At 37.1% G+C, this 17,381-nt stretch overlaps 1 protein-coding gene across 9 annotated transcripts in view; it reads right to left on the reverse strand.

The window, feature by feature from the left end:
• The window catches only part of CASK (calcium/calmodulin dependent serine protein kinase), a 507,330-nt gene that overhangs the window by 232,524 nt on the left and 257,425 nt on the right, over positions 1-17,381 (reverse strand). For all 9 annotated transcript variants that reach the window (XM_053579588.1, XM_053579590.1, XM_053579587.1 and 6 more), the window contains exons 4-5: positions 15,036-15,113; positions 8,433-8,505 (exon numbers count right to left, since the gene is read on the reverse strand). In XM_053579588.1, the coding sequence (XP_053435563.1) occupies positions 8,433-8,505; positions 15,036-15,113 (151 nt within the window). The remainder of the gene's footprint in view (positions 1-8,432; positions 8,506-15,035; positions 15,114-17,381) is intronic.

The raw sequence follows: 17,381 nt of genomic DNA on the forward strand, positions 1-17,381 counted from the left end.
ACTGTGGGAGCAATTCACTGTACAGATACCCCAAGGGCCATATGTTCAAAATCCCTAGAGGTTATTCTGACACAATTGTATGACTTTCATTGAAAATAAACAGAAGAAAAAGCGAGTATTTTTCTTCTTCTTTTTTTACTTCAATGCTTAACTGAGGTGAAAATGTTCAGAGATTCTGAGCTTCAAATATTTACGGTGTCCATAAATTCTTTTATACTAGCAATTAGATTTCTGGCTCACTAATTAGCAGAGACAAAGGAGACTTGGGAACTTCAGGTGACCTCCCTAAGAGCTACCTGTAAATGGAGGTATCCAATCTAGTGACTTCCTACACATACGAATCAAAGAATAACTGGAAAGTCCATCAGGAGAATTTCTGAGATATGCAGATTTCTCCACAGTTACACTAGTAGTTTTACTCCTACATGAGCTTTGAAATCTAAACTCATTAGACTAAGTAAGAGGAACTGAGATTATCTGTAATATTCACTTAAAAAATTTTTTTTAACCTGTCACAGAATTGACTTTAAAAATAGAGATATGTCTCAGTATGTTGCCCAGGTTGGTCTTGAACTCCTGGCCTCAAGTAATCTTCCCAACTTGGCCTCCCAAAGTGCTAGGATTACAGGCGTGAGCCACAGTATTTTATTTTTTTCCCTTAAATTTTTTTTTTCAGTTAAATTTTAATTTAACATAAGCTATACTGTATTTAATCTCACTGTATTTAGGAGTTTAAATCATTATTTAAAAAAACTTTACAGCTATACTCTCTAAATAAAAGATAAAAGGTAGTAAGACTTTCATACATTTTTTAAAAGGCAGGAAAAGAGGTGTACAATTTCTCTTTATATTATTCACTCTGATAGAAAATTTCCATTTTAACTCCCTGCACTGAACTATATACTGAGCTCATTATCATCATCTTTACTTTTACATCATAGATGCTTTCCTAAACAGTAGATTGTAAATCATGTTGAATTTTTTGTGTAATTAAAGAACTGGCTATTTGATGTTACTTTTATATTTATTTTTAAACTTACGCTAATTTTAAAGTTTACATTTCAGAAAAATGGTGTTTTTAATGTGTCTGTGTGAGTTATAGTCAAAAACAAATTTGGGGGACGGCACCTGTGGCTCACAGGGGTAGGGCGCTGACCCCATGTGCTGGAGATGGTGGGTACAAACCCAGCCCCAGCCAAAAACAGCAAAAAAAAAAAAAAAAAAAAAAAGGGGGGGGGGGAGTTGAAACACATTCTTCTTAGTAAAGTATCACAAGAATGGAGAAGCAAGAATCCAATGTACTCAATTCTAATACGAAGCCAGTAGATGATCTAATACACACCCACGTAAGAGAAAAACACAAATCAATTCAAGGTGGGGGGCAGGAGAATGAGGGAAAAGGGAGTTGGGAGGGGGATGAGTGTGCTCCCACTTAAAGGATACAGTGTTAAGGTATAAGAGGGACTCTAACAAATGCAAACATTGTAACTTAATTTTTTGTACTATCAATCTGAAACAATAATAAATATAAATAAAAAGTTAAAAAAAAACAAATTTGGGGTTTTAGAAGTTTTAGATTTTGACTTAGGCCAACAATTACTTTTTGAGGCAGCGTTTCACTCTGTTGCCTCAGGCTACAGTGCCCTGACCTCAGCCTATGCAGCTCACAGCAACCTCCAATTCCTGGGTTTAAGTGATCCTCCTGCCTCAGCCTCCCATGTAGGTGGGGTATAGGTGTGCCCATCATAAAGCCTGGCTAATTTTTCTATTTTTGGTAAGAGGGTCTTGCTCTTGCTCAGGCTGGTCTCAAACTCTTGGCCTCAACTGATCCTCCTGCCTTGGCCTCCCAAAGTGCTAAGATTACAGACGTGAGCCACCTCACCTGTCCTGGCCAACAAGATTTTAACCGAAAGAAACAGGAATGATAAATGTTTATTTCTCCTTTTACTTTTCCATATACATACTCCTATTAAAGTAGCTTTCTAACTATAATTAGGAACACAAACCATTAAGACTGAACAAAAAATTCAGGACAAACAACTGGGAAGTGAGTTTCTACACCTTGGATAGAAGAGGAAGATAGTTCATTCTTTTGTAATTTGGTAAGGACTTGGCTCAGCTCTGGCCTTGCAGTCTCCCAGGGTGGAAGTTACGGGCAAATGTGGGAAGACAAGGGCGCCGGCCCCATATACCAAGGGTGGTGGGTTCAAACCCGGCCCCGGCTGAACTCCAACCAAAAAATAGCTGGGCGTTGTGGCGGGCGCCTGTAGTCCCAGCTACTCAGGAGGCTGAGGCAAGAGAATCGCTTAAGCCCAGGAGTTGGAGGTTGCTGTGAGCTGTGTGATGCCATGGCACTCTACCGAGGGCCATAAAGTGAGACTCTGTCTCTACAAAAACAAACAAACAAAAAAAAATGTGGGAAGACAAGCTAAAAGGAAATCTTGCTGGCAAACCACAAAGGGAGCACAGAGGGGACACTGGCAATTTGCTAAACTTTTCAATTGAGCATCCCTAATGCCATGGACCTTCCTGAACAGCCAGAAAGGTTTTACACCTGACATAAAAACCTCTTTGGCTGTATTACACATACATGGTACCCCTTGCTTAAAAGGAGAGGAGCTCTTTTTTTTTTTTTTTTTTTTGTAGAGACAGAGTCTCACTTTATTGCCCTTGGTAGAGTGCTGTGCCATCACAGCTCACAGCAACCTCCAACTCCTGGGCTTAGGCGATTCTCTTGCCTCAGCCTCCCCCAGTAGCTGGGACCTCAGGCGTGGAGAGGAGCTCTTAAAGGATTTACTTCTACTAAGCAAAAGAAACATTGTTTTAAAAATCATGGAGTTGATTTCTTTTTCTGGAAGATGGGTTGGCAGAAAAGAAGCATAACAGAAATGCAAGATAAATTTATAATGATCACATAAACCATGATATTTTCCTAAGTACAATTACTAAAATCCCAGATCCAAACTGAATGTGCCCATTATGTTCAACAACCTTACACAAATAATGCAGAAGATTAACCAGTGTGCTGCTTATAATTAATAAGTTTCTGTTTTAATGAGAATTTAAATTTCTCTATACAACATAGAGACTTTTGGGAATTGTGGTAACAGATGTCAGCAACCGAGAACAAGAGAGGAAGGAATACTTTAAGAGATTCACAATGCTACAGCAACCAGTGTTATATGATGAACATGAACTTATAATAGAGGCTGACCCTAAGGAGGTGAAAAGAGAACTGAGACTACAAGGGGACCAAAGAGCAGCCAGGCGTGTTCACACAGGTTAGCAAGGAAAAGCGTTTTAACAGAAGCATACACAGAAATACCAGGGCGGAAGGCCTCTAGCTAAGTGTGTGTGCTACTAGGGTTTGTAGAGTTCTGAGAACTAAAAAGAAAGCGCCCAAGCCTTCTACGTACAGGCTCTATTCAGAATAGAAAGTGATTGTGTAGTGGTTTGTATTCTCAGAGAAGCTGTTTCACTTCAATTTCAGTTATTAAAATTGTATGTTGAGGTGGCGCCTGTGGCTCAAAGGAGTAGGGTGCCGGCCCCATATACAGGAGGTGGTGGGTTCAAACCTGGTCCTGGCCAAATAAATAAATAAATAAAATAAAATTGTATGTTGAGTAGGTCAAGGAGATGGAAAGGAGATTCTAAGGAATGCCGAGTCTCTCCACACTCACGTGCTTCACTGTAAGGCTGCCCTCAGGGGTTGAGAGAGAAGAGAAAATTCCACAAACCTTTAGTGCTTAGCAGAGCCAATGAAGGAAGGCAAGAAGCCACATTTACCTTGACAACTGTACTACATTTAAAGCACTTTTAATTCACAGGTGAGAGGAAGAAAGGAGAAAAATCACTGAAACATAATGGGAGTTTTTCACATTCTTCCACAAGAAAAAGAATTAAAGGGACATGACAAAAAAAATATAAATATGTATGCCTTAATTAATGCCTGTGGGAAGACAAAACAGGAGAACCATAATCTAACAGTGTGTCTTAACCAGGGATGACTTTTGTGCCCCCAGGGACATTTGGCAATGTCTAGAGACATGTTTGGTTGTTGCAACTGTGGGAAAATAGCTTGGTATTTAGTGGATAGAGGCTAGAATGCTGTTAAGCATCCTATAATCTCAGGACAGCCTCTTACTACAAAGTGGCCCAAAATGTTACTAAGTGTGGCTATTGGGAAACCCTGTACCATGTTTGCAAATCTCCTTGAATTTCAAAGAACCATACAATTTCACATAAAACTGCTCCTTCAAAGCGAGCAGCTTCCACTATAGGTCATGTGGTACTATAAGCTCAAATCTAACCAAACAATCCTTTTTAGACTGTATTATGATGATTTCAAAAAGAAATACCTAACAAGCAAAGAAACCTAATGCTTGTGGATCATATGCCAAGAATTGTGTATGTGTGTGTATGAGAGAGAGAGAATGACAATAAGACAATATTCCTGGCTAGATTAAATCTAAACTTTTCTAAGGGAAATGAAATATTGCAATGCTCTCCTATTCTTATACTAAGTATAAAGGAAGAAAACTTAGACAAAAACTTTAACTGCAGAAAAAAATGTACGTATATACCAAATCTACATATAGACAAAGCCCTGAATGTATACCTGAATGCAAAGAAAAGCTGATTGGCAAAAATATTAACAAAACCAAAATGAAATTTTAAATTATTAATATATGTGAAATGTGTTGTTATTTAAATTTTACAATGACCACTATGTTGGAATACCCCTACAAAAAGGTTTTGAAAAAACTTAAGTTTTACCTATTATTGAAGTTATATTAGGAAATCCTATTGACACAATCTTCAAAATATATCTGGAACCTAACTATTTTTTTTACTACCTCCACTGCTACCACTCTGGTCTGAGCCAGGCAGGATCATGTCCTGTCCCCTCTTTATTCTCTCCTTTGCTCATTTTGTCTCATCCACACACACCCCTTGCTGTTCCTGAAACATGCCACCTGTGTTCCTGTCCCTTTTCCTTTACACTGGCTGTTCCTGTTACCCAGAACACTTTTCTCTCAGCAATCAAGTTAGCCCACTCCCTCTCTTCCCTGAAGTCCTTGTGCATATGCCATATTAGGCCTATGTGTCCTGCTCTAACCACTCTATTTACAATTGCAAGTCTTTCTCTAGCACTCCCTATCCTTCTGACCACTTTAGTTTTTTCCAGTGGTCCTTTGTTTTTTTGAGACAGAGTCTCACTTTGTTGCCCAGGCTGCAGTGCAGTGGCACCAGCCTAGCTCATAGCAAACTCAAACTCCTGGGCTTGAATGATCCACCTGCCTCAGCCTCCCAAGAAGCTAGGACTACAGGTACATGTTACAAAGCCCCAATAATTTTTCTATTTTCAGTAGAGACGGGGTTTTGCTTTGCTCAGGATAGTCTTGAATTCCTGATCTCAAGTGATCCTCCTTTCTTAGCCTCCCAGAGTGCTAGGATTATAGGCATGAGCCACTTCTCCTGGTCTTTCTGTGGTCCTTTTCACTTTATAACCTACTATACTTATTTCACTTACTTCTGCTTACTGATTATTGTCTGTCTCCCTGAACTAGAGTATCAGCTCCATGAGGGCGGTGATTTCTGTTTGTTCATTGATGTACTTCAGTTCCTAGGACAGTACAGTACCTGCCAAATAGCAGGCACTTAATAAATATGTTTTAGATAAACATCTGAAGGAAAATACATCAACATTCAAAATTACAATAAACCAAATGTGACTATTATATTTGCCCACACAAAAATGTATAGTTTTAGGGTTCTGAAATATAAAGAATATCAACATTGATGTGTGCTCTGTTTTGAGTTTGTCTGCCAACTGAACAATGGTGCTTTTTCTGGTGGTTCCTTCTTACTAATTTGAAGTTTGCTCTTCTCTTCCCTTCCTCAGCATGTTTCTGGGTGCTTTCTAAAATTGTTTGGCATGTACTTTAGAAATAATAAACTAACCTAATATAATCCAATGCAAAACTACTTTTGGGCCTTTGCACACACCATTCTTTCTGTGTGAAATGTCCTTGTATCCATATAACTACCCCATGACTCAAGGCCAGGGGCCAGTGTGACCCCTAGAAATTTCTCTGACCCTGTCTTTGAATGATACTTACCACTTTCTACCCTGCACAATAATTATTTGCTTGTCTATCTATAAAGACTGTCCACTAATAAGTTCTCCCATCCTTGTGTATATCTGGCCCTCCTCCAATCAAAAGATGAATCTATTTTTTCTTCTAATTAAGCTCAGACTAGCCTTGTGACCTTATTTTTGACTAATACATTTCAACTAATATAATGTGTAGGATGTGACACAGTGCCAATCCTGGGCCTATGCTTCAAGAGGCCTAGTAACTTCCATTTTTTCTATTTTGGAGCCCAAAGGCACTGTCCTGCTTAGAGATGGGGCCACATGGAGAAAGAGAGAAGCCCTGAGCAACCAACCACAAACAGCACCCACCAACTCACAGCTATTCTAGTCACCTCAGCTGAGATGCCAGAAAAAGGAGTGAAGCCTTTGTAGAAACTAGCCAGGCCACGTTGGTCAAAAGCTTGTAAAACAGGATCAAGCAGTCACTATCAAACTGACTCAACTGCAGAACTACAAGCAAATAAGTGGTAGTTGTTGTTTGAAGTCACTTAAGTTTTAGAATGTGTTGATCTGCAGGAGTAGATAATAAATACATTGCCTTATCCCATACTAAGACCATTTAGTAATCTACATAAAGTAGGCACTCAGTTATTTGTTGAATAAAATAAACCAGAAGGTAAATAGAAGGTGAAGTCAAATATAACTACTTTTGGATTTTATTTGGTTTTGAATTGTCAAATACCATGGCTAATCAGAAGCTGACTATATTACTGAGAGTACTGGAGTATGTTGTCAATCATTATTTATATATGATATTGATGTAATTATCTTCTAAGAACAGATTTAATTCAAAATAAAACTGTCTTTTGAGCAGAACAGTTTTTAACACAATGAACTAACAATGTTTTATACATTTAAAGTTTTTGAATTGTTTCTTGTATATATTTCACAAAATATACAAGGACATGTATTTAACTCTGTATACATGCTCTTTCTTACATTAATGCAAAAGAATCACACAGCAATGCTATTTCGTAGTACAGTTGACAATTTTCCCCCTTTTACTTTTCCACTCTTCCTATTCTCTTTGGATAATTCAAGAATACTTTTTAATAAAAGTGCGACACATCCATTGGGGGGTTCAGTGTTAGTTTTGATAATAACAATATCATTTTCTGTCTTGGTGTGTGCCACACCTTCTGGGGGCAAGACATGATTGCAAGAGGGACTTTACCTAACAAATGCAATCAGTGTAACCTGGCTTATTGTACCCTCAATGAATCCCCAACAATAAAAACAAACAAACAAAAAAGAAATAAAACAAGAATAATTTTGATTACAAGGGAAAAAAGTATCATTTTCCTATTACATTTGAAAAGACTAAGATACTTTATAACTAATTTACACTGATGTGCATTTTGTACGTCTCTCCAACGATTTTCATTTGCTATTATAACATTTTACTAGTTTTGGAATTGCTCTTGCTTTCTCTCAGCTTTTAACTACAAGGATTTTCATTAAAATTTCTTTATAGAAACTTTAACTAAACTCTCCTTAATTTTTTTTGCCATTTAAAATACATTGATGAAACCAGGCCTTTAATAATATGTCTTGAAGGAAGGGGCACCATGTGTGTGCATACTGTGGGTTAGAGAGAGAAGAGAGAGAATAGTGACAAAACATCAGAGCTTGAAAGTATAGCCTAAGGCCAGAGGGCCTTCAGGAGGAAGGCCCACTCATCTTTGTTCTTGTCTGCCTCTCTATTCCGCTTGACACAAACAGCCAGGAACTGAGCATTCTCATTAACTTGATATAGGAATTAAATAGTCAGAAACACTGGATAAGGACAATATTGGTATTCTAAGGGTATAGACTGTATTACAACTATAATTATGATTTATATTATATTTAAAAACTATCTGCAAAGAAAACACAATGCTGACTATTCTATCTTGCAACATTATGAAAATGTAAGTGTATGATTAACTTTTACTATATGAACCAAATTCTAATTTTCCCCCTAATTAACTCAGTACAGGATAGTGTTTGGTTCTTCCTATTTGTTGGATTTTTCATTTCTCTCTCACATTCACAATGGCAAAAGAAGAATAATACAATTTTAGATTGTATGTATGCTTCAGTAAAAATAAATTGAAATTATAAAGTGTTCCTAGTAAGAATTAGTACAATTGCTTCCTAAATACAAAGAGGTTAAATAATTTTTATTTGTAAGTTAAATTAAGATGTCTTTTATAAGAATATTAAAGAACATTTTTTGATTATCATTGTTAAAACAATTTTCTTCCCAAAGTCAGTGATAAAAATGACTTACCTTCACATCCCTGTGAATTATGTTATTATCGTGACAGTAGCGAAGAGCTTCCAGTATCTGTCTCATGTAATGGCTAGAAGGAAACAAAAGAAACTCAAAACTGTAAAAAAGGTTTATTTTTAAAACTTAATATACAGTGCCCCTAGTATATAACTCCTACCTTCACATTAGCTGCCACGGACACTTTTCTTTTTTTTGTGTGTGACAGAGTCTCACTTTATAGCCCTCAGTAGAGTGCCATGGCATCACACAGCTCACAGCAACCTCCAACTCCTGGGCTTAAGCGATTTTCTTGCCTCAGCCTCCTGAGTAGCTGGGACTACAGGCGCCTGCCACAACACCCGGCTATTTTTTTTTGTTGTTATTGCAGTTCAGCTGGGGCCGGGTTTGAACTCGCCACCCTCGGTATATGGGGCCGGCGCCTTACCGACTGAGCCACAGGCGCCGCCCTGCCACGGACACTTTTCATTTGAGCAGAGAAGACTGGTGGAAAGTGAAGCTTAATAATGAAACAGTTGGTAGATTCCTAAGTTTATGGGTTTCACAAAGAAATAATATGTTCTATATTTTCTAAGCTATCTAACTCAAAAGAATTTTACATAGTTCATAAGTAAAATTGCCTTGCAAACCAAAAATTCCAGCTTAAAATATGAAAAAAGCCAAAAATTTTCCAACACTCAGGTAATTCTACTTACTTAGATTGTTATTAAGTAAACATTGCTCAAAGCTATCCCAAGGATTTGGACTAAAGGGGTGAGGGCCTTTTATCTGCCAGCAGAGTATACTCTCTGTCTTATTTCCATTTAGCTCTGAGGACAACTGAGAGAGGAACCTCCCTTTGTGTACAATTTCTTTTTATAACATAGTCAAGTTTTAGTTGGGGCATCCATGAACAAAGCAGGATAGTTCCAGGCCCAAGTCTTAGGTAGTCTGATTCTTCAGGTAGCCAGCAGGGATGAGCTGAGACCATACCAAGGAGTAAAGGTGAAGAACAAAGGAGAAGTTAGCATTTTAAAGAATAGTCTTTAAAAAGTATTAATAGGGCTAAATAAACATTACTACTTTAGAACTTCCTTCCTCTATTTTTAAAGTCCCTCCAGTTCTCTTTCTCTGGGTATCTGTTTCATCTTCTCTTCTTCTGTATTTTACTCCTTCCTTATCTGTCTTTCTCTTTTCTTCCTAGTATCCCCTTCCTTGATCATTTTTCTCCTTCCCCATAGCCATGACAGAAATGCATCAGACTCAACATTATTCATTATACAGTACTTAACTAAAGACCCAAAATTTCTCTATTCCTGCTTTATAATTAAAAGACATTTTCATCAAGTTCCTTCTTTGGTATACCACTATCATTTTTTTTTTCTGTAGAGAAGGAGGTCTTACTATATTGCCCAGGTTGGTCTTGAACTCCTGGCTTGAAGTGATCCTCTTGCTTAAGCCTCCCAAAATGCTGAGATTACAGGTATGAGCCATTGGTATGCTACCGTGTAACCAAGCTCACAAAAATGTGCCTCTAGTTATCATATGCATTATTTCATATGTTACTAGTACAATTGATTAAAAGAATTCCATTTTTAAAATGAAAAGTCAGGAAAAAAACAAAAACAAACTCAGGTTTTATTCTTGTACTTGTCATTTGTTGTCTTCTCACAACTGGGCTTCAAGCCAGAGAGCAAGGCTCATGTAGTGGTTAGTTCTGGTGCTCAATTTCTCTTACTTTGCAAATGCACACATAAGGGGTTGTGGTCATACTCTATGTCAGGGCCAGTTTTGTTTAAAGTAGGGATTCTTAACTTGGTATTGTGGCTCATTAGTCCTCACATCAGGCTTTGGGGGATCTGTAACCCCTTGAAATGGCTAAGAGACAACAAATATGAAAGTGCTTTATAAACTTGAAACCACTCTACAAAGCCTAAATCATTATTATTACAATATTTATTTATTTAGTCATTCATGACAGAGTCTCACTCTGTTGCCCAGAGTACCATGGCATCAGCCTAAATCATAGCAACCTTAGACTCCTGGGTTTAAGCAATCCTCCTGCCTTAGCCTCCCGAGTAGTTATAACTACAGGCCTGTGACACAAAGTCTGGCTAATTTTTCTAGTTTTAGTAGAGACAGGGTCTTTCTCTTGCTCAGGTTGGTCTTAAACTCCTAAACTCAAGGGATCTACCTACCTCAGCTTCTCAGAGTGCTAGGATTACAGGTATAAGCCACCATGCCCAGCTACAATATTATTATTGTTAATCTTAGCCAAAGACTTACGAACAGACTATTTGCCCATCTAATTGTCAATGGTTAAGTAAGTTTATATAAGTTTAACCTCAGTGAAGTGGACGTAGTTTGTACCTACATAATGGACTACTTAGGACACGAAGCACTGAGATAGTCACTTAAATTATCTTTAGCCTAATGAAAATTCCCTATCTCAAAACCTCATAAAACAAAACAGAACAAAACTTATTGAATGAGCATTGTTAATTTTCATATAAGGATGCTCAATTATTTGACCCAAACATAGGTATACAACAGAATCTCTGCAGTGTATGTAGGTAAAGTAGAATTTTTTTCTCTCCAGATTATAATAGATCTGACCTACTTTTTTCCACCCTCCCAGTCATGATCCTGGGAGGCTTATGCATGTGAATGGTCTGTAAGCAGAATAAAATGAGTACCCCAATCTGCCCACATGTTCTAGAGAGTTCCTGACTAAATTTTTAATAACTTAATGTCATGGGGGCGGCACCTGTGGCTCAAAGGAGTAGGGCGCTAGCCCCATAAGCCGGAGGTGGCGGGTTCAAACACAGCCCCTGCAAAAAAAAAAAAAAAAATCCTTAATGTCACGAAACATCATCGTGGTGTACATTTTTAGAAAAACTTGATACATATGTTTTTCTTCACTTCTTCTAAGGATTAGGAAAGATGATAACTCTCTGGAAAGAAAGAGCTGGCCAGTAATCTATTTACTCTGAAAAGAGGCATTTCAGGGGTGGTGGAAGATAAAAAGAGAGATGACTTTGTCTACTCTCCTTGTCAACTCCACGTAGAAAGACTAATGCTATTTGCTAACAGATGAGACCTTATTTCTGAAATGCCCTTAATGAAATGACCCTGGCTAAGGACTAACTCCGGTAATCCAGGATCTTTGAGGCATAGATGGCTTCCTGGAGAATGTCATATATAGGATTCAACTTTCTGGGGTATGAAATGAGATGTTTCATAATTGCAATGCTCCCCTCTGTGTGTGGAACCCCACAAATCTTAGGTAGAGACCTCAACTATGTAGTATTCTGAACCAGAGATGTATTTCTGATGTGGGAAGAAATGACAGGGGCTCTTGCCATTGAGGTCCCAGACCTCTCTCTGCCTCAGATGAGTCTTTTGATTGCCTGTATCCTTGAAATTATTTAATAAAATGTGGTACCAGTTAAGAAGATCTCTCTGATTTGTGAGAGTTTGATCTGATAATCTGATTCTGTGTTAGCTTGCTCTACAACTCATTATCCCTGAAAGGCCAGAGGTAGTCACTAATTTGGTTGTTCTAAGGACTAAACCCTGTTCAGTTGCTTTGCTGCTCCTCTTGAAACTCAGCCAGTTGGAGAAAAAAACATCACGATCAATTTGATTATTTGGTGTCTCACAGTCTTCCTGCAGAAATCATCTGGTCAAATGTTGTACACCAAAGAAAGAATCTATGTGTGCCTTATTATATTGATCTTTTGCAACAGGGAACACACATAATAATACTTTGTGACTCACAACCCCCAATACCTTTTCACTGTTAGAGGGAAGAGTCTGTAATAACTTGTCTCCAAACCTCTCTTTTTGCAATGTCACCTACTGGTCTCAATGCTACTCTCTTCTGGTCTACTCTGGAAAGTTCTTTTCTTTTTTTTGTAGAGACAGAGTCTCACTTTATGGCCCTCGGTAGAGTGCCGTGGCCTCACACAGCTCACAGCAACCTCCAACTCCTGGGCTTAGGCGATTCTTTTGCCTCAGCCTCCCGAGTAGCTGGGACTACAGGCGCCCAGAAAGTTCTTTTCATAAAAATCACTATTTAAGCAGAAAATATAGGTAGACTTAAAAATCAACAGGGTTTCATTTTGATGTATATAAATATCTACCTTTTCTATAAATCTCAAGAATGGGAGAGACCACAAGTCATTTCACTATATGACATCACCTCTCTACTCTGCCTTCTTACATATCTTGACATCCAATCCAGTGCAGATTAACTCGAAGTTTAGGAAAAACAGTAAGGATGACTAGAGACCAGAGTAAAAGTGATACCAATTTCACCTCAACCCTGCCAGCATATATACCAGGTTGCCTAGCATTAGTGTGGTTCAAAAAGGAAAAACTCATATTCCTCCCCTGAATTTCACTATTTTATAAAATCAAAATTGAGAATTTTTGGTTTTCTTTATTTCCTGTTGCTCTTGAAAGACAGTAATATGGAAAAGTACAAAAGGCAAGTTGCCTCAAATTCTTTAACAAATACATATGAAGCTGGACACTATAACTACAGTCACCTTCGAAGTACTACCCTTGGCCATCTGGTGACTGTAGTGATATTCAGCAATGAGGTATGTAGCACTTTTCCTAGGACAAGTTGGCGAACTTAATTGTCAGATCTCACAGGACAGTTCTGATGGCCATTCTAGAAAAATTGTTCCAGAATTGCTTCGAAGGGTGGACTAGGTGCTGGCATCATTGCATAGCCTTGAAAGGGGACTGCAGTGATATTCAGCAGTGAGGTATGTAGCACCTTTTCTAGGACGAGTTCATGAACTTAATTGTCTGATCTCATGTAAATGATGATATGCAAAAGTATGAGAGTTTCATTTAGTTAGATGGAAATATGAGAGTTACAACTATGCTATAAGGAAAATTAAGACAGTGTCTATTTTGGTATTAAATAATTGTTTTTTTAATTTTGAAGCTCAAGAAAGAATAAAAATTTACCAGGAATGGATTAATAAGCTGTGGTATATGTATACCATGGAATACTATACAACTACAAAAAGATGAAGACTTTACATTTTTTGTATTAACCTGGACGGAGGTAGAACACATTCTTCTCAGTAAAACATCACAAGAATGGAGCAGCAAGAATCCAATGTACTCAATTCTAATATGAAGGCATAGATGAGCTAATATAAGGTGGGGGTAGGGGAATAAATAAGTGGGAAGAGGGGAGGAGGGAAGAGGAAGGGGGGTCATGGTGTATGGCACACCTCTTGGGAGCAGGACACAATTATAAGAAGGACTTTAACAAATGCAATTGGTGTAACCTAATTCTTTGTACCCTTAACTCAATTAATCTCAAACAATAATAAAAAAATTATGCTATCAAAAAAATAAAAATTTAAAAGTGTAATTAAAAACTCAACAGGAAAAATGGGCTTTAGAGCGGAATGACAGCACAAAAGAAAAGAGGTTATTTAGCCTCATTTCTACCATGTTATACCTTAGGAGCCTAAAGAAGTAACAATAGTTAACATATTATATATAACCTCTCATTTGCTTCTTGTCTCTAGTTTCATTTGTATGAAAAAGTAGCTACTCTACTTTGAGCATATTCTTCATTTTGTGCTATAGCTATGGATGCTCCATTCCTGAGACTAGGTTCCTAGCTCCTCAGCCAGGAGGAGTCAGGGTAAGGAATCTGAAGAGAGTCAAGTCATGCTGAGCTCAAAACTGTATTAAGGTGGTTTTTAAGTTGTTTCTAGCTATGTTTGTCTAGGATGTCATACTTACAAAAGGAATGACAGGAAGGAAGAAGTTATAATCATTTAATGTAAGTTTTTCTCTAATGATAGAAAGTTTTAATAAATCCTAATAGTTTGAGGGTTTGAACACTTCAATATAATATGATTGGTGACTAATGAGGGATGTGATACTGCATGTGTTAAAAAGGTACCTTACTGGGGTGGGAAATTATATGACTTTATGTCACCAGAACAGAAAGCCGTATTGCTCTAAATATATAAGTAACCCAGTATATGGATGGCTCCTTTGATGTTTCACATTTACTCCTTATTTTGAGTCACTGGGTCTTTACAATAACTTTTCCACTTGGAAGAAGGGCTGCCATTTGATTGGTAGGTCTCACACTGGCCTGAAGCAAATATATTCAGCAAGAAAATGGTGCTTTTATTTCTGTTCCTTCTGTTGTTTCTGTTCTTTGATTTTCCTGAGATTAACTGGTCACATAACAATTTGATATCACTAAAAGGCAAAATGAAGAACTAATGAGGCACATCTGCCAAAAAACAAAAATCAAATAAAAAACCCAAGTTTAATTCTACATGGTTCCTGGGTTATCAAATACCTTGTATATAGAAGTCATCAGAAATGGGAAAGATAGCAGTACTGATATGAAAACATAAACTGTGTTAATAAACTTATTGTTCAGTCTTTTACATTTTCAGTTACTATTCAGTTGCACTAATGCACACTAAAATAGATAGGCTCCTTGTAGCAAAGAGCAGCAGTATGCTCAGTTGAAAGAGCAGGCTACTATTTCATGTGATTTCTTTGTCATTTCCTTCTTTTACTTCCACCTTGACCACTGGGGATTAGGTATAATACATTACATACCTGGCTACAGCTTCACTGTATACAAAACCAGCATCAGCTCGTTTTACGATTTCAAAACACAGATCTGCTCCATCCATACTGTAGAAAAAAATGTGAAAAAGAACATAAGAAATGAAGAAATTCCAGAGAAACAACACTGAAAGGGAAAACAGTAAGTTATTAGTTGGCTTACTGCTAATGATTGTAAGTTATTTAAATCTCCTTTCTTTCAATGAAAAAATATACACAAATTATAAAAGACATTATAACCATCTTAACATTAAAAATCTGCAGGGAAAGAAATGGAAAGAACAGGCAAATGGTAATATCAAATAACATGAGGTATATAAAATTGACTATAAATTTTCTTTAGGTTATCACAATAAGAAGTCTCAGAAAAGAGCAATGCTGGGGGTTGTGGGTATATTTTTGAGCCGAGTTCCAAAATTATCTATCTCTAGTCACATAGTGTAATATTTTATTAAGAATATAAGGATTTTAAACATGTTTTGGTATAGTTATTACTACTAAATAAAAAATTTAGTCTATATATTACAGAAGGAAAAACCAATGAGCTAATCCATAATTTTTTTTGTTTATACTTTTATTACCAAAGTTAATTATTACAAATATATTGCAACACATCAAAGTGTTGGTGACAGTGTCACTATCTTGTCCTAAAACACACAATGGTTCTCTATTTCTCACCAGATATATAAGGCCTCTTGTCCTGACCACACCTTGCCTCTTCTACCTATACCATTTAATAACATTTCAAGAAAACCTTGCTATCTTGGGAAGAATAGTCTTATTATAACTCCCTGAATATACATTTTTATTGTCATCATGCTTCTGCATATAGTGCTGTTCATATTCAAAACCTACGCTTAATTCAAGGTTTCATTCCAATCCCACCTTCCTTCATGGGATAAGGAAGCCCTTCATTATCAGCCACATTAATGCCCTTCTCTTTGATTCTATAACAACCCTATACAGTCCATATGATAACATATGGCACTTATATATACATAAAAATACCTCCATATACATATATGTATGCATGAAACTTTTGCCAGAATATTACATATATTAACAAATTATTCAAGTATTAATAGCTAATAAGGTTTATAAAATCAAATCCAGTATCTCATTTATTCATTTATTTAGTAGTTCAGTTTCCAATATACCTGCTACAAGTATTATACTGAGAAAATAGAAACTGCTAGAAGAGGAAGTAAAGGAATTAACATACTTCCTATTCACCAGGCACCATGTTATACCCATGTATCTCCCTTCAGACTTAGAATTGCTCCATGAGTTAGCATCATTCTTGTTCTCAAACAATTCATTTGCACAGACAAGCATGTGACAGGGATAGGATCCAAATATCTATCTAGCTATGTCCACTGCTCTTCTCATTGAGCTACACCAAACTGGGTACATAAGAAACAAATGCACCTTTTTGAGCCCTATAACAGTTCAACAATAATGTAAAGACTTAAAGAACAAGTATACTTTAAACTTTGAACGTACCCATACCCAATACCCAGTAGAAGAGTAAACATATAGCAGATACTTAATGGGCAGTTGGTTGTATTATTTGGATCTTGGTGTGGTTTTATGTAAATGAAAATACTTTCACATTTATATAGGCTTTACAAATTTTACCAAGTTTCCATTTTACACCTAATGAACATTTTCCTATGTCAAGTAGGATTCTTCTCCACAATAATGTTTATGATGGCCTAGTCTACTGCTAACTATGGCAGCACCCATTTTCCACCATTAGAAATAAAGCCTGGATGAATGTAATCATGCATCTTTGTAAGCAACTTTGATCATCTGCTATGATAAAATTCTTAATAGAGTTGCTAGGTCAAGTGGTATATATGGTAACACTTTTTATTGGCATCATGCTTCTGCATGGTGATACACACACAACAAGAAAAACTTTAACAATTTATACTCTCACTACCAAGTGTGAGCGTGTCCTTTCCTCTACTAAGACACTTTTTCATCTTTGCCCAACAGATAGGGGGTGAAAAAGTCATTCACAATGCTTTAATTTGAATTTCTTTGATTACTAGAGAGGATGAATATTTTTCATTTCTTTGTACTGTGGAGAGGAAAAAAATGCTATTTCTAAAACTGGTTGCAGGTAAGCTGCTTAGTTGATCTCTGAGGACTAAAAAACATCTCATACCGAAGGAATTAGTTTTGCTTAGGTGTTTTTCCTTTTTTTTTTTTTTTTTTGCAGTTTTTGGCTGGGGCTGGGTTTGAACCTGTCACCTCCGGCATATGGGGCCGGCACCTACTCCTTTGAGCCACAGACACCACCCTAGGTGTTTTTCTTTTTAATTGTGAAAT

The sequence above is a fragment of the Nycticebus coucang genome, chromosome X (genome assembly GCF_027406575.1).
Source record: "Nycticebus coucang isolate mNycCou1 chromosome X, mNycCou1.pri, whole genome shotgun sequence".
NCBI classification, from domain to species: domain Eukaryota; kingdom Metazoa; phylum Chordata; class Mammalia; order Primates; family Lorisidae; genus Nycticebus; species Nycticebus coucang.